This window comes from Argentina silus, assembly GCF_951799395.1.
Source record: "Argentina silus genome assembly, chromosome: 16".
Lineage (NCBI taxonomy): Eukaryota > Metazoa > Chordata > Actinopteri > Argentiniformes > Argentinidae > Argentina > Argentina silus.
This window is the reverse complement of record NC_139670.1, coordinates 3,858,019-3,871,141: the sequence shown is the minus strand read 5'-3', so window position 1 is coordinate 3,871,141 and position 13,123 is coordinate 3,858,019. Positions and strand designations below refer to the sequence as shown.

Below are 13,123 nucleotides of genomic sequence, written 5' to 3'. Positions count from 1 at the left end.
CAGGAGCCGGAGCAGCCCTCTGATGAGGAGGATGAGTTCAGTGAGAAGTCCTCCAGCACAGAGGACCGATCTCCCGCCACACAGGACAAGAGGAGATGTACGTTGCTTTTCATTTGTAACTATTTATTGTTGTTTTTACTGACTGTGCTTTTTGTTTTACTTTTTATTCATCTATCTATTCTTGTTCTCTCCATGAAAGGTAGTGTCTTTGAGTACTGAGAAAAGTGTTGTACAAAATAAATTCCTTATTATTACTCATTTACTTATGGGAGAGCTTGAGCAGATAGTGATCGCTGATACTACTGTGTTTACAACTATCACACTGGGTGTTCCTGCTCACCAATCAAGGAATGTTGATTTCAACGGGAATGTCCCTTCTAGGAATTCTACTTCTTTGATTCAGACTGCGAAGGGTGCCCCCATGTAGAGCACCATGACAATAGTTCACTGATAACCTTTAATAAAGATCTTGTTGTGACCATTCCATCCCTCCCTCTTCCCGTCTCGTCTGCTAAATGCCATAAATGTAATTTTAAATGTATGATGTTCAGAAATGTAAATGTCTTCCCCAGCCTCCAGGCCGACGAGCGCGATGCCCAGCTCCGGTGGCGAGACGGACCAGAAGAAGGTGCGCACCAAGCTGATCAAGTTCCTGTTGAAGCGGCCCACCCTGCAGTCAGTCAAGGAGAAGGGCTACATCAGAGGTTGGCTCACACATTCTCTCCTGCTGTGTTCCGTTCCTACATGCTACCAATGATGACGCATTGTGTTCCAGGATCGGTTCTCTGTTAAACACCCAGAGACAGCATTTATGAATGTGATGGGAAAGTTGGTAGAGCATGGCGCTAACAACGCTTAGGTTGTGGGTTTGATTCCTGCTGGGACCATATATACTGAAATGTACGCACTCACTGCAATGTAAGTCGCTTTGGATAAAAGCGTCAGCTAAATGGCGCATATATATATATATATATATATATATATATATATATATATATATATATATATATATATATGATTTGAGTGAATTAGAGTTTACGGGAGGACTCTTCTGTTTTAATTCTGATAAACTAAGCGAATGCTCTGTTGTTCTCCTCAGACAATGTGTTTGGTTGTCACCTGGCCACCCTGTGCGCTCAGGAGAGGACCACCATCCCCAGCTTTGTGGAGAAGTCCATCAAGGCCGTGGAAAGGAGAGGTATTCTACACGGTTCACCTTTGAATCAAAGTCTCATATCTTGTATGAATTTAATACACTTCATCCCAGTAGTTGACTGACCGTCGATGCTGATGTGTTGGTTGACAGGTTTGGACATTGATGGGATCTACAGAGTCAGTGGGAACCTAGCTGTCATTCAGAAACTACGCTTCAAGGCAGACCACGGTGATGCTCCTTGCCCTTTTACCTTCTGAGCCATTCTCATGAATGCTGATATTATATATTTTTTTAAAAACCAAAAAAAACTTTCAAGTACAATTCAACTTCTTTCCATTTTGAATGGTCCTACTCACCGTCCCTGTCAAACGAATCTGATAGCGGACAGTACAGTGATGTTGTGATGTGACTGTGTTCTCCAGAGGAGCTGGACCTGGAGGACGGTCAGTGGGAGGACGTCCACGTCATCACAGGGGCTCTAAAGCTGTTCTTCAGGGAGCTGCCGGAGCCCCTGTTCCCCTTCAGCCACTTCAACAACTTCATCCAAGCAATCAGTGAGCTGATAGATTCACTACTATTCCACCTCAGTGTCCTGCTAATGCCAGCGTAGTCTAATAGCATTGTATTGTGTTATTTATTAAATAAATACACAATTAAAAATAGTAATGGATAAGCCCATTATCACTTTATATGACAAACGTGTGCCTCACGTTGGTTAGTGTTATGGAATACATACATCAGTATGAGACTTGATGTTTTGCCATCTCTGTCTTGCTCCAGGAACCGTTGATTACAAAAGCAAAGTGTCTTACATGTGTGAGCTGGTCAGGTCTCTCCCTCGGCCAAACCACGACACCATGGAACTCCTCTTCAGCCACTTACGCAAGTAGGTCTCCCTCCCTCCCATCTTGACCATTGTCTCCACTGTTTGCTCCCAATTTACGTATATCAATTTCCTACAACAATACTATCTAGACTTCTGTGAAAGCAACTGTCGACCACGGCTTTGCACAGGCACAAATACTGTTTTTGCTAATCCTTAGCTTCCTTTGTACGTTTAAAGCTGTGTTGACTGAAAAAAATCCTAAGTGTAAGGGAATTGACGTGTGTGAAACACACAGGAACAACACTGGACTGATTAGTGATCCTCCTGGATTCCCTCTCCTCCTCAGGGTGATAGAGTTCGGAGAGGAGAACCGTATGACGGTGCAGAACGTAGCAATAGTCTTCGGCCCCACGCTGCTGAGGCCAGAGACGGAATCCGCCAACATCACCATGCACATGGTCTTCCAGAACCAGATAGTGGAGCTCATCCTCAACGAATACCAGTACATCTTCCATTCCAGCTGAGCCAATCATCATAAGGCTCTCACAGAAGTCAACGTAATAAAAGCAACATTGCATGATGGGAAGCCACACACACACGCACACACTGCACACAGGCGGGAGCCTACCTTAGAGCTGCTTGCCTTAGTAGAGGAGGTGACAAATATGTGTTATGTGTTTTATTTGAATAGTTGGTTCCCCATTCTCCGATTGTTCTCTCACTTCCTGAAACTTCAGCATTACTTATAAGACTAGTGCGCCCCCTTATGGCGTCACCTGTGCTAGACATTTTGTTTCCATACTTTTAAATCTTACTTTTGTATAGAAATTGAATATCAGATCATATTAATATTATTTGACACAAACACCCTCACCCTCACCTCAAGGCAAACTGGAAAGAGGGTTTTATGTTCTGTTTTAACATATGATCAATCTTCCATGTTTATTTTAGACAGTTTTAAAGATGACAGAGATGTTAAAAAGTTCCTGAAATGTGTATTTTGTTACTGTATATTATATAAATGAATAACTCAGAGGACCTGTGTTGTGCTAATAATTTGTCTTATTCAGTCTCACCCTTTGCCCACAATGTTTATTTCTGTAATATAGAAATGTATAAAAGACATATTAATATTAATACCAACAAACTGCTGTGAATTTGACACTGATTTACTTGTACAGCTGCTCTAGTTTTTCTACTGGATAATCGGATGCCGCTTTTTCAATAAGCACATTAGTGTGAATGAATTGTGTTTATTGAACGCGTAGGATGATAAGAATGGTAACGTTACAGCTATTTTGTTCAATAAAAGTTCTTAGCAATAATAGCGTCGAGGACTGAGGATGGCGAGACCAAATTGAAGACAGTTCTGATAAAATATTTTTGTTCTGTACATAGAAATAAATAGCATATTTATGCTGTAAATTACTGAAAATGCACCATGTGTTCCTAATAAAAATAACTTTGTAAAAACATTTCCCAGAAGATGTCTCACTCCTTTCACACGACTTCATGAGACATTAATCAGTTTATAATAATAATAATAATAATAATAATATCAATGATTTTATTTTGTATAGAGCTTTTCTCAGTATTCAAAGACACTACACTCCATGAGATCAAGAATAGAGAACGAGAATAGATAGTTTAAGTAAAATAAAAGCACAGTCAGTAAAAACAACAATAAAAATAGTTACGATTAAAAGCAAGTTGGGTTTTGAGGGATTGTTTGAAGGAAGAGAGCGTGCTGGATTCTTTGATGTGGTTTGGGAGAGTGTTCCAAAGAGTGGGGTTGCAGCGGCGAAAACCCGAAAATAATATATATATTATTTTTTGTTTTGTTTTGTTTTTATCATTGCGTAAAAAGTAACATATCAATTGGTTTTGGACAGAGTGCCTATGATGAAAATAGATAGTCTGCTTTTGGCACCATGAGGGTTTCCTAATAAGGTACAGTAGGTGGCGGTAATGCACCATTCAGGTTACCAACCGCCCTAAACCGCATCGAAAAAGAAGAAGCACTGCTGCGTTTCACTTGGGAACAATTAGGAAGTTGCACCCACTTCCGGGAGTTGTCAGCTTTACACATAATCATCTGCGATGAGTTTCGAGTGGCCCTGGCAATATAACTTTCCACCGTTTTTTACGTAAGTTGACAATGTTTTCAATAACTAAACTGTGATACCAGACATACAGACGTGCTGTAATGTGCATATTGCATTGCACACACATTGCGTATCAAATTGTTAGCCTACTTTATAGGGAGGTAGCCAGCTAGCGCTAGGGAAGTGGATGGCTGCTAACATGTTTTTAGTCAGCAGATTATCTATTCTACACTAAGTGCGATTGTATGAACAATGGCAATGCATCTCTCAATACTGTATGTAGATGACAATAGCCAGCTAAGCAAAATCAGACCTTTCAGCACCATAATGTGAGGCAAGTCACCCCGTCTAGATTATCCATATACATTAGTGTACAACCTATGCATATGCATTGCTGATCTCAGTATGCGTTGCTAGCCGATGTTTAGCTATTTATTGTTATTGTACCATTGCAATGTGGTAGAGTTTCTTGCCTTGATCATAACTGCATTTGTGTGTGTGTGTGTGTGTGTGTGTGTGTGTGTGTGTGTGTGTGTGTGTGTGTGTGTGTGTGTGTGTGTGTGTGTGTGTGTGTGTGTGTGTGTGTGTGTGTGTGTGTGTGTGTGTGTGTTGATTCCTTTTCTCAAGTACAACGTTTCTGCATTGTTGTCACTGCTGCTGTTTTTGGTCGTTGACAGGTTACAGCCTAATGTCGACACGAAACAGAAGCAGCTTGCGGCATGGTGCTCCATGGCCCTGTCCTACTGCCGCCATCACAAGCTCTACACACTGGATGTTATGGAGGCCCAGGAGAGCCCTGTGTTCAACAACAAGAAAATAGAGAGTATCCTTTTGTCATGTACCACAATGTTCTGACTGTCCGTCACGGATTGATAGCTGGAGGGATCTGATCTACCTTACTGATTGGACAGACATGATATTTAGTTAGAGTAAGCATTGAAGGCAGTTCTCTGAAACAATAGCCTAATATCTTCCTCAACCAGTCACCAGTGCTTGTTTGTTACCTTGTGTTGTTCAATATGCATGTTTTGATGTTGGATAATGATTCTGTGGCAAATTAAACACAAGCATATGAGTTATCACTGTAGCACGTCCTCTGAAATTGTACCCAATGCATTTCGTCCTGATTTTGGCTCTTAGGTGTAGAACCCTTAACTGAGCTCTCAGGAAAACTTTCAATGGAGGCTATTCAGGTTGTATTTGAAGAACTGAGGAAAAAGGGTACGTGCAGAATACACGAGTCACTGCAGTGAATAAGATAACAACATAAACATTGTTGCTGGTTACCCAGAAGACATTGTGCCTGTATACAGCAGAAGCATTTGAAGTGAGGGACTGAAACTTTGATCTCGATCCTCAGGGAACCTGGAATGGTTGGACAAAAACAAGACTCGCTGTCTAGTCATGTGGAGGCGGCCGGAGGAATGGGGCAAGCTGATCTACCAGTGGGTGAGTAGAGTACAGTAGAGTACAGTAGAGTACAGTAGAGTAGAGTAGAGTAGACTACAGTAGACTACAGTAGAGTACAGTAGAGTAGAGTAGACTACAGTAGAGTAGAGTACAGTAGGGTACATATCTCCTTTTACATTGGTAGAGTTAGTCTGTCAATGTCAAAGTCTAATTGATATTATGCTTAAATGCAAATGTACAGTACTATTGTGATACTGTAAGTTAGGATTAGTGATACGTTTACTTTGCAACAAGTAATAGCTAAGAGTTCCTGCTGTTGATGCTCTGAATGAAGTCATTCATGAGGGCAACTTGTTTTATTTGTTCTCTCTCCCCATCCCTATTCTAGGTGTCTAGGAACGGCATGGTCAATACAGTATTTACACTCTACGAGCTGTCCAACGGGGATGACACGGAAGGCGAAGGTACGGCCACAGAATATTTCATCAAGAGCTGATGTAACTTGACAGAAATGCATCCTATAGTCATATTGATTGACTTATGTTTCAGCACTTCATATTAGTGTTTTTATTACTGTGTAATTACTCTCCTTAGTACAGTCTAACGAGTATTTGAAGTACATTCTACACTGTACTGACAGCAATAACCCTAGTCTTAATCCTGACACGAACAATAACAACCCTGACTGACTTTATATTTATTGTACCTTTCCATTGCTTTCCTGTACACCACTAGTCATTGTGTGTATCCCTTCTTCTCTCAGAGTTCCATGGGCTGGAGGAGTGGATGCTGCTGAGGTCACTACAGGCTCTGCAGAGCGACGGCAAGGCTGAGATCATCACCATGGACGACGGGAAGGGGGTCAAGTTCTTCTGAGGCAGTGATGGAATGTTGTCCTCAGACTCGGAACCCTAATCCTTCTATGCTGGAAGGGTCAGCTGTTTAAAGGCTCTGTTTTGTACCTCAGTACCCAGTCAAGTGGTTGGCTATAGTCATTCTTTGGTTAGGGAGTTGCCTTGTTTTGGTTCACCCACGTTTAAAGCCTTTTCTTATTGGAAGTGAAGCTGGTAGCTGGTAAGTTCCATCTCAATGAGCTGCTGAGGTAGATTTTCGACTTCTGACCTAGCTTATCTGGAAACGATAATGTATGATGGAGCAAACTGTTGCCTATCATGCAGAGTATCATTCAGGGGAGCTAGTCCACTACATTTACTGTACATTTACTTCACATTTCTTAGGTATTCTTGCAGAGAGACTTTTCCCTTTTCCCCCCTCAATCTGTAACTATCCTTTTCCTCATTTTGTATTTGTTAACTACTTTTTGTTCCTATCTCTCTCGTTAACCAACCCATATGACGTAGCCTAATTAGTTAGGTGTGAACGAACCTCTGCTCTGCTGTGTCGGCATTGCTCTGTGCCACCGGACATCCCAAAGAAATCCCAGAAAAGACATCCATCCGAGGAGCCATTTTGTGAGTTTGAAATGGATCCGGAATAGGGCTTGTGTGGGAGAAGGACCGTAGGCCTGGACCATGGTTTCGTTCAACTGTTTTACGGTGGTGTTGGTGGACCTCTCATGTACAGACTGCTGTAACCCTCCTTAGTACAGTACCCATATGACACTACTGTCATTTCCTGTTTCCTGTATTTCAACCTCCTTTTTTACCAATGGAATCCTGTAAAGAAAATAAATGGGAGAGAAATTTGCTGCCCTTTGTCGTTGTGTTTTCTTTACGAACGCAATTGTACGAAGGAAAACATGGGAGCATCATGCAACACACAAGTTGCAAGCTGTTTTAGATCAGCGTGGTTAATTTAATTATTTATCCAACAGTGCCCTCTAGTGCTGAATTACCCATTGTGTAATTGCTGTGAACCAGCAGGTCTGTATTCATTGACTAGGGCAGATTCATGTGTTTTGAGAGGAAACGATATTACTGCTCCACAAAGAGCAATAACAGCAGAATCTGAGGGGTGATAAGAGGCAGCACTGCAACAGCAGTGAGAAACAGGGCAGCGGTGACAACAACACTGAAGTGCTCCACCGTCAAAAGTCTAAACAGGCTTCCCCCCACCACCTCCTCCTCTGAACTCATCTGAAAATAGGGACAAGGGAACGCAATACAGAGGATGTCACAGCACTCCTTCCCACCTGTACAGCCCACTTCATCCGTATTAGTACACAAAACAGAAGGGGACAAAACAAAGGAGCCACTGACAGACTATTGAGACGCAGCCCCGAAGGTAGACTAAACAGTCGGCTTGGTGATTAGAATGTTGATGACCGAGTTGCAGATGGGCAGAAACACATCACAACCCTAGATGATTAGCTAACTCGCTAGCTGATAGTGGCTACAGTAATGGTGTGGTGTGTGTTTCTCTGCAGGGGCTGGGGCTGCTCTTGTTGTGTGTTCATGCTGATAACTCCCAGTGTGTGTTTCTGTGACAGGTGGGGCTGTCGACTGTGGCCTTGGTGATAAGTGTCATGGCTCTGTCTCTTGTCTTGTCTCTTCTCTCTCTCTCTCTCTCTCTCTCTCTCACTCTCTCTCTCTCTCTCTCTCTCTCTCTCTCACTCTCTCTCTGCTGCTGTTCAGAAGATTGCTGTTCAGAAGGAGTGTTGGAACTGGAGATGTTGACAGATGACTCTGTCTCTTGTCTGTCTCAAAGTTTGACCCAAGTTTAACCTGCACAAGCAGTATGATTTACATTTACATTTTTACATTTTTTTACATTTAGCAGACGCCTTTATCCAAAGCAACTTACAACAAATACATTTGTCTAAGTAAGTTAATCATCTATCCATTAGTCATCATAAGAAAAAGAAATCTATGCCAGGACCAGGGGCCATTGGCAGTCACAATGCTAGAAGAAGTAAGAATTACATTTTTTTTAAATTTATTTACAGTAGAGAAACTGTACAGGGGAGTAGTGGGGATGAAGAGGTCTTTAGGAGGGACAGTTAAGATGTAGCCTGAAGAGATGGGTTTTTCAATCTACGGCGGATGATAGGTAGTGACTCTGCAGTCCTGACAGCAGTGGGAAGCTCGTTACACCAGCGGGGCGCCAGGACAGTGAAAAGCCGCAACCAAGTAGCGTGACTGCTGCATCCACGTAGAGGTGGCGGTGCCAGGCGGCCAGCCGAGGTGGAAGAGTGGAGTGTTCGGGCAGGAGTTTGGGGGCTGACCATTGCTTGCAAGTAGGGAGGGGCTGTTCCCTTTGCCGCCTGGTAGGAAAATGTGGAGATGTGGTTTCCTTGGATCAGAGGCAGAGGATTGAATTTTGGAATGGTAGTAAGAAGCTTGAGCAGCTGATGCAGAGGAGGTGTAGTTGGAGAGAGATAAGGTTTTAGAGATAAGGCTTTAGAGATAAGGTTTTAGGTCATCAGGGAGGCCGGTTTTTCTCTATTTCCTCTCAGCTGCCCGGAGCCCTATTCTGTATAGAGTTAATGTAGTAGGAGTTAATTTAGCTGTCCGTCAGACACCTCGACTGCAGTCTCTCTCTCTCTCTCTCTCTCTCTCTCTCTGATACAGTCCATAGCAAATGTGATATCAGTGGAGAGAGTGCATCCCCTCTCTTGTGGATGTCTCACTCAAAGTCCAGAGGGTGACAGTTCATTAAAGCTATTGAGAAACACTTTTATCAACAGCACAACACATCTTGTGGCATGCCAATAAGTACACCTTGTCTGTGTGTAGCGTATAGCGCACTGCACTCTGGGAAGGCATGGTGTCTATCCTGCTAATCCCTCCCTGGCATGTTTCCAGGGAGCTAATTAGGTAGTAGCAGAAATAGCAGAGATCAGGTGAAATGAGTGCCCCAGTGCTATTCCGACCTCCACTGACTTAAACTAGCAGGTTAATCCTACGCTGCCCTTATTTACTGTGCACAGTAGGCTATCAACAGTACTATAATTAGAACATGGAAGGCCTATAATACCACAGACTTAAATGAACCGGCCCGTGGCACCTATTGTGGGTGTTGGATTCCCCTTTTAGGCCTCCTGGGGTCCCTCATATCAAGCACAGGGAGATAATATTAGTCTTGTATTGACATAGTAACCTAAGAGAGAGAGGGACCATTCAAATGCCATACCACACTAGAACAAGAATAGATCTTATTATGAAATATGACGGTGGTGTTTTGGTCCTTCTTTCAAAAACAATAGATCAGGCACAGTGACGACAGTCCTGTGTTAAAATGTTGATTGAACATAAGGAACGTTATGTTCAATGACATTAAAACAAGAAAACAAGTATTAACCCTCTGGAGTTTAACGGGGCGAAATTGCGGTACATTTACTAATAACACAATATATTTTGAACCGTTTGTGATAAAGACTTACTGTAACTTTGGGTGAAAAATGTTCTCACAGATGATGAAATGCATCCAATAAAAAAAAGATTCATTACACATTATCTACCCAAGACTTTTAGCTTTTGTTCTGCAATGAATCAATAGATATGAAACACATGGTGGTGCATAGCACGAACCATTATGAGCTTAAACATAAAGCTAGTGAAAAACGGGCAAAAATACCTTAGATTCCAGAGGGTTAAGAAAATAAGACTGTATAAAAATCTCAGGAAGTCAATCATAAATGTAAGTAAAATGCCATAAATGTAAACGTAAATGATCTGCTCTCGTTTGTGAATCAAGCAGCTCGGATCCCCTCCCTCTCCCTCTATTACCCAGGGACAGGTACCTCAGGGGGCGGAGTCCGCGGCGCGCTGTTGGGGAGCGCAACCCTGTGTTGATATAGGCGGCAGCAGCCTTACCGTCTTCTAGAGGATACACACCAACACTTTCACGCAGACGTCCATTCGGATTATTAGTATTAGTATTTTTCTTTTAATTTGAACAAGTGAGGACAAAGAACTAAGTAAGTTCGTTACATTCCAAGAGTTTTGTATTGCTTGTTGTAGCTGTATTTTATAGATGTTGGCTTCGGCTAATTTACCAGTAGTATAGGCTGTGTGTCATAATATATTTCAAATGATCTCGTTTATATTAAATGTATTTTATGCTAATAGCCCAGAACATATGTTTACATGTTAAACATAGCATTAAATAACTGTTGAAATACGTGCCTTATTCACTTTCTTATTCATGGTTCAATATGTTTTCTACCCTCAGAAATAAGCAAGGATTGACAGTGTACCGCGACCATGTCACAGGCGGAGGTAGAGATACCTGGACGCGTCTTTCCAAGCCTCCCGGTGGATCTGAACGATGACTGCTTACCTGCCCGGGTCCCTTCGATGCTCCGCACGCACAACTTCGGCGCGAGGAGAAACTCTTATGGGCTTCATAAAATTAGCGTGGACATTGACACTTTGACACTTTCAAAAGCTCTGTCTTGGTCCGCGGAGAACATCCTGACGTTATGCGAGGCCAGGACTGAAGAGGAAGAAAAAACGGACACTCCGCCAGCCTCTCCATCTCCCGTCTCGAGCCCCGGCGCGAGTACCACCGACCCGCCGGTCTCAGAACCCGTCTCCACGCTCGAGAACTGGACCTCCGCCCCGGTCGCGAACAGCACACAAGATGTCAGCTCGGACTCCGACAACGAACTTGTTCAAAACAAACCGCACAAAGTGTTGTCCCGCGTCCCGTTTGACAGTAAATGGGAGCAGGAGGAGAAAGAGGAGATTGAGACTAAAGCTGTGGCCACCTCGCCTGATGGAAGATACCTGAAATTTAACATTGAGATTGGGAGAGGGTCGTTCAAGAACGTTTACAAAGGACTGGATACAGAAACCACCGTGGAGGTGGCATGGTGCGAGCTACAGGTGAGTTGGAGCATTCATTTGCCGCCCTTTGTAAATTATAAGCCAATAATTTCACTTGTGGTCCTTCTATACTGGAAAATCAATGATAAAAGAGCTGATTAATATATTGGCAACATGGTTGATCCCTGGTTTATGTGATGTGTTGGGGTTTTCCTTGCTGACACTGGTATTTCAACAGCTGCTCCTGCACGGTGGCACTGTGACAGAGACGTTGGCCAAGTTGAAGGCTCTGGTGGTAATGGAGTGAAAGTTCATGTGAGACAGCTCTCCTAGTGCGTTCGTCAAGAAAATGTATCAGTTACTTTATTGTGTCTTTGCGTCAGACCTAGGTTAAATTGTACATGCCAAATACGTTTAAATAATATTCCCAAAACTGCAAACTGCAAGCTAAAATCAGGCTCACCTCATAACTTGTGCAGTATTTGACATGTATATTTGACCCACCGGTCTGCTTTTCACTCTTAAATCAGAATAGGCTGCATTTCCTCTGTCTCACTCTATTTCTTTTAGAAAAAAATCCCACCGGCCACATGATGTGTGAGCGCTCTGTAGCGTTCTGTGAGGGAATGTGGTCATCCATATTATCTGTGACCTTGACGGTGGTTCTGTCAGGGGTCAGGCATGCCAGGTCATCCTCCTGCTGAGCCATTCTGTCTGTTGTGATCCCCTTTAATCTTTGTTTTCATTAACCACCAGTGACACCAGTGGCTCTCTCTCAGCTTTGCGTGTTCACCGAGAACAGAAAGGGCTAACTGCCAAACTAAGTCACAGATCACCTGAATCCTGCCCTCTCAACCATACAATCATAATAGAACACTATGGTCACTTTTATGCTAGATTATTCGCTGTTATGTAAGAATAATTTGTTATGGGGGCCTTTTATGGCTTTGAAGCCACCACTCCTTGAGAGGCAGTGAGAGAAGTTTCCAGCCCCACTTCAAATGAAGAACTTTTAAGGCTTACTTAAACTTTTGAAGCTTTAATAAAACCAATTTAAGGCCTACAGATGACAGATGGTAGACACATTGTTTACAAGAAAAGTCCTACTACATGAAGGTTATCTAACAGGTTAACAGCTCACATCTAGTGCTTTGCCAAATTGGCCTTATTCCATTTGCCATCTTCTGTACACCATGCCATTTAGAATATAATGATATCTACTGTACATATACCTTATAAAGGGTTTGTAACAGCTTCATGACAAGTTAACCTTTCGTTTAACTGCCAAATAATTGGAGTGCCAAGTGTTTTATGTGGTATTTACCTAGCAACAATACCTATTGGCTACAAAACAAAGCATCATAATTTATGCATTGTTGGTGAATAAAGTCACCCTTGGCACTCTAGAATGTTGACAAATTGGCCGGCTTTATTCACCCTTGGCACTAAATGAGTTAAAGTTGGGCCCGGTTTCCTCTGTGAGTGCTCGTCCCAGTATCTACGGGGAGGTTTCAGCTCGCGTGCCGTTAGTAACACAGTAACAGTGTAAACACTGGGATTAGCTGTGTGTGAAGTATGCATACCTATCTCAAACAGATGCTAAGCAGCCAGTGTAGCAGCCACTCCAGCAATTGCTTACATTTACATTTGATTTATTAACAGGAGAGAATTTGTACAGGGGGGAAGTGGGGGTGAAGAGGTCTCTAGGGTTAGGGTTAGGGTTAGTACAGGGAGGGTAGTGGGGGTGAAGAGGTCTCTAGGGTTAGGGTTAGGGTTAGTACAGGGAGGGTAGTGGGGGTGAAGAGGTCTCTAGGGTTAGGGTTAGGGTTAGTACAGGGGGGAAGTGGGGGTGAAGAGGTCTCTAGGGTTAGAGTTAGGGTTAGGGTTAGTACAGGGA

General features: G+C 42.9%; 3 protein-coding genes across 3 annotated transcripts in view; all 3 read left to right on the top strand.

Moving 5' to 3' along the window:
* Nucleotides 1-3,173, top strand: part of LOC310817034 (rho GTPase-activating protein 27-like) — a 21,736-nt gene extending 18,563 nt beyond the window's left edge. Inside the window, exons 12-18 of the mRNA XM_083687436.1 lie at nt 4-97; nt 573-704; nt 1,100-1,198; nt 1,307-1,384; nt 1,579-1,710; nt 1,937-2,042; nt 2,329-3,173. Coding sequence (XP_083543562.1) covers nt 4-97; nt 573-704; nt 1,100-1,198; nt 1,307-1,384; nt 1,579-1,710; nt 1,937-2,042; nt 2,329-2,506 — 819 coding nt within the window. The 3' untranslated portion in view covers nt 2,507-3,173. The remainder of the gene's footprint in view (nt 1-3; nt 98-572; nt 705-1,099; nt 1,199-1,306; nt 1,385-1,578; nt 1,711-1,936; nt 2,043-2,328) is intronic.
* An 864-nt stretch (nt 3,174-4,037) lies between these two features.
* Nucleotides 4,038-7,203, top strand: vps25 (vacuolar protein sorting 25 homolog). The gene is made up of 6 exons (XM_083687968.1): nt 4,038-4,129; nt 4,765-4,910; nt 5,255-5,308; nt 5,448-5,536; nt 5,886-5,961; nt 6,261-7,203. The coding sequence occupies exons 1-6, from the start codon at nt 4,083-4,085 to the stop codon at nt 6,371-6,373; spliced, it is 525 nt and encodes a 174-aa protein (XP_083544094.1). The 5' UTR covers nt 4,038-4,082; the 3' UTR covers nt 6,374-7,203.
* Nucleotides 7,204-10,295: 3,092 nt separating this feature from the next.
* wnk4a (WNK lysine deficient protein kinase 4a) overlaps nt 10,296-13,123 on the top strand; it is a 41,078-nt gene continuing 38,250 nt past the window's right edge. The window contains exons 1-2 of the mRNA XM_083687773.1: nt 10,296-10,376; nt 10,631-11,286. Of these exons, the coding sequence (XP_083543899.1) occupies nt 10,663-11,286 (624 nt within the window). The 5' untranslated portion in view covers nt 10,296-10,376; nt 10,631-10,662. The remainder of the gene's footprint in view (nt 10,377-10,630; nt 11,287-13,123) is intronic.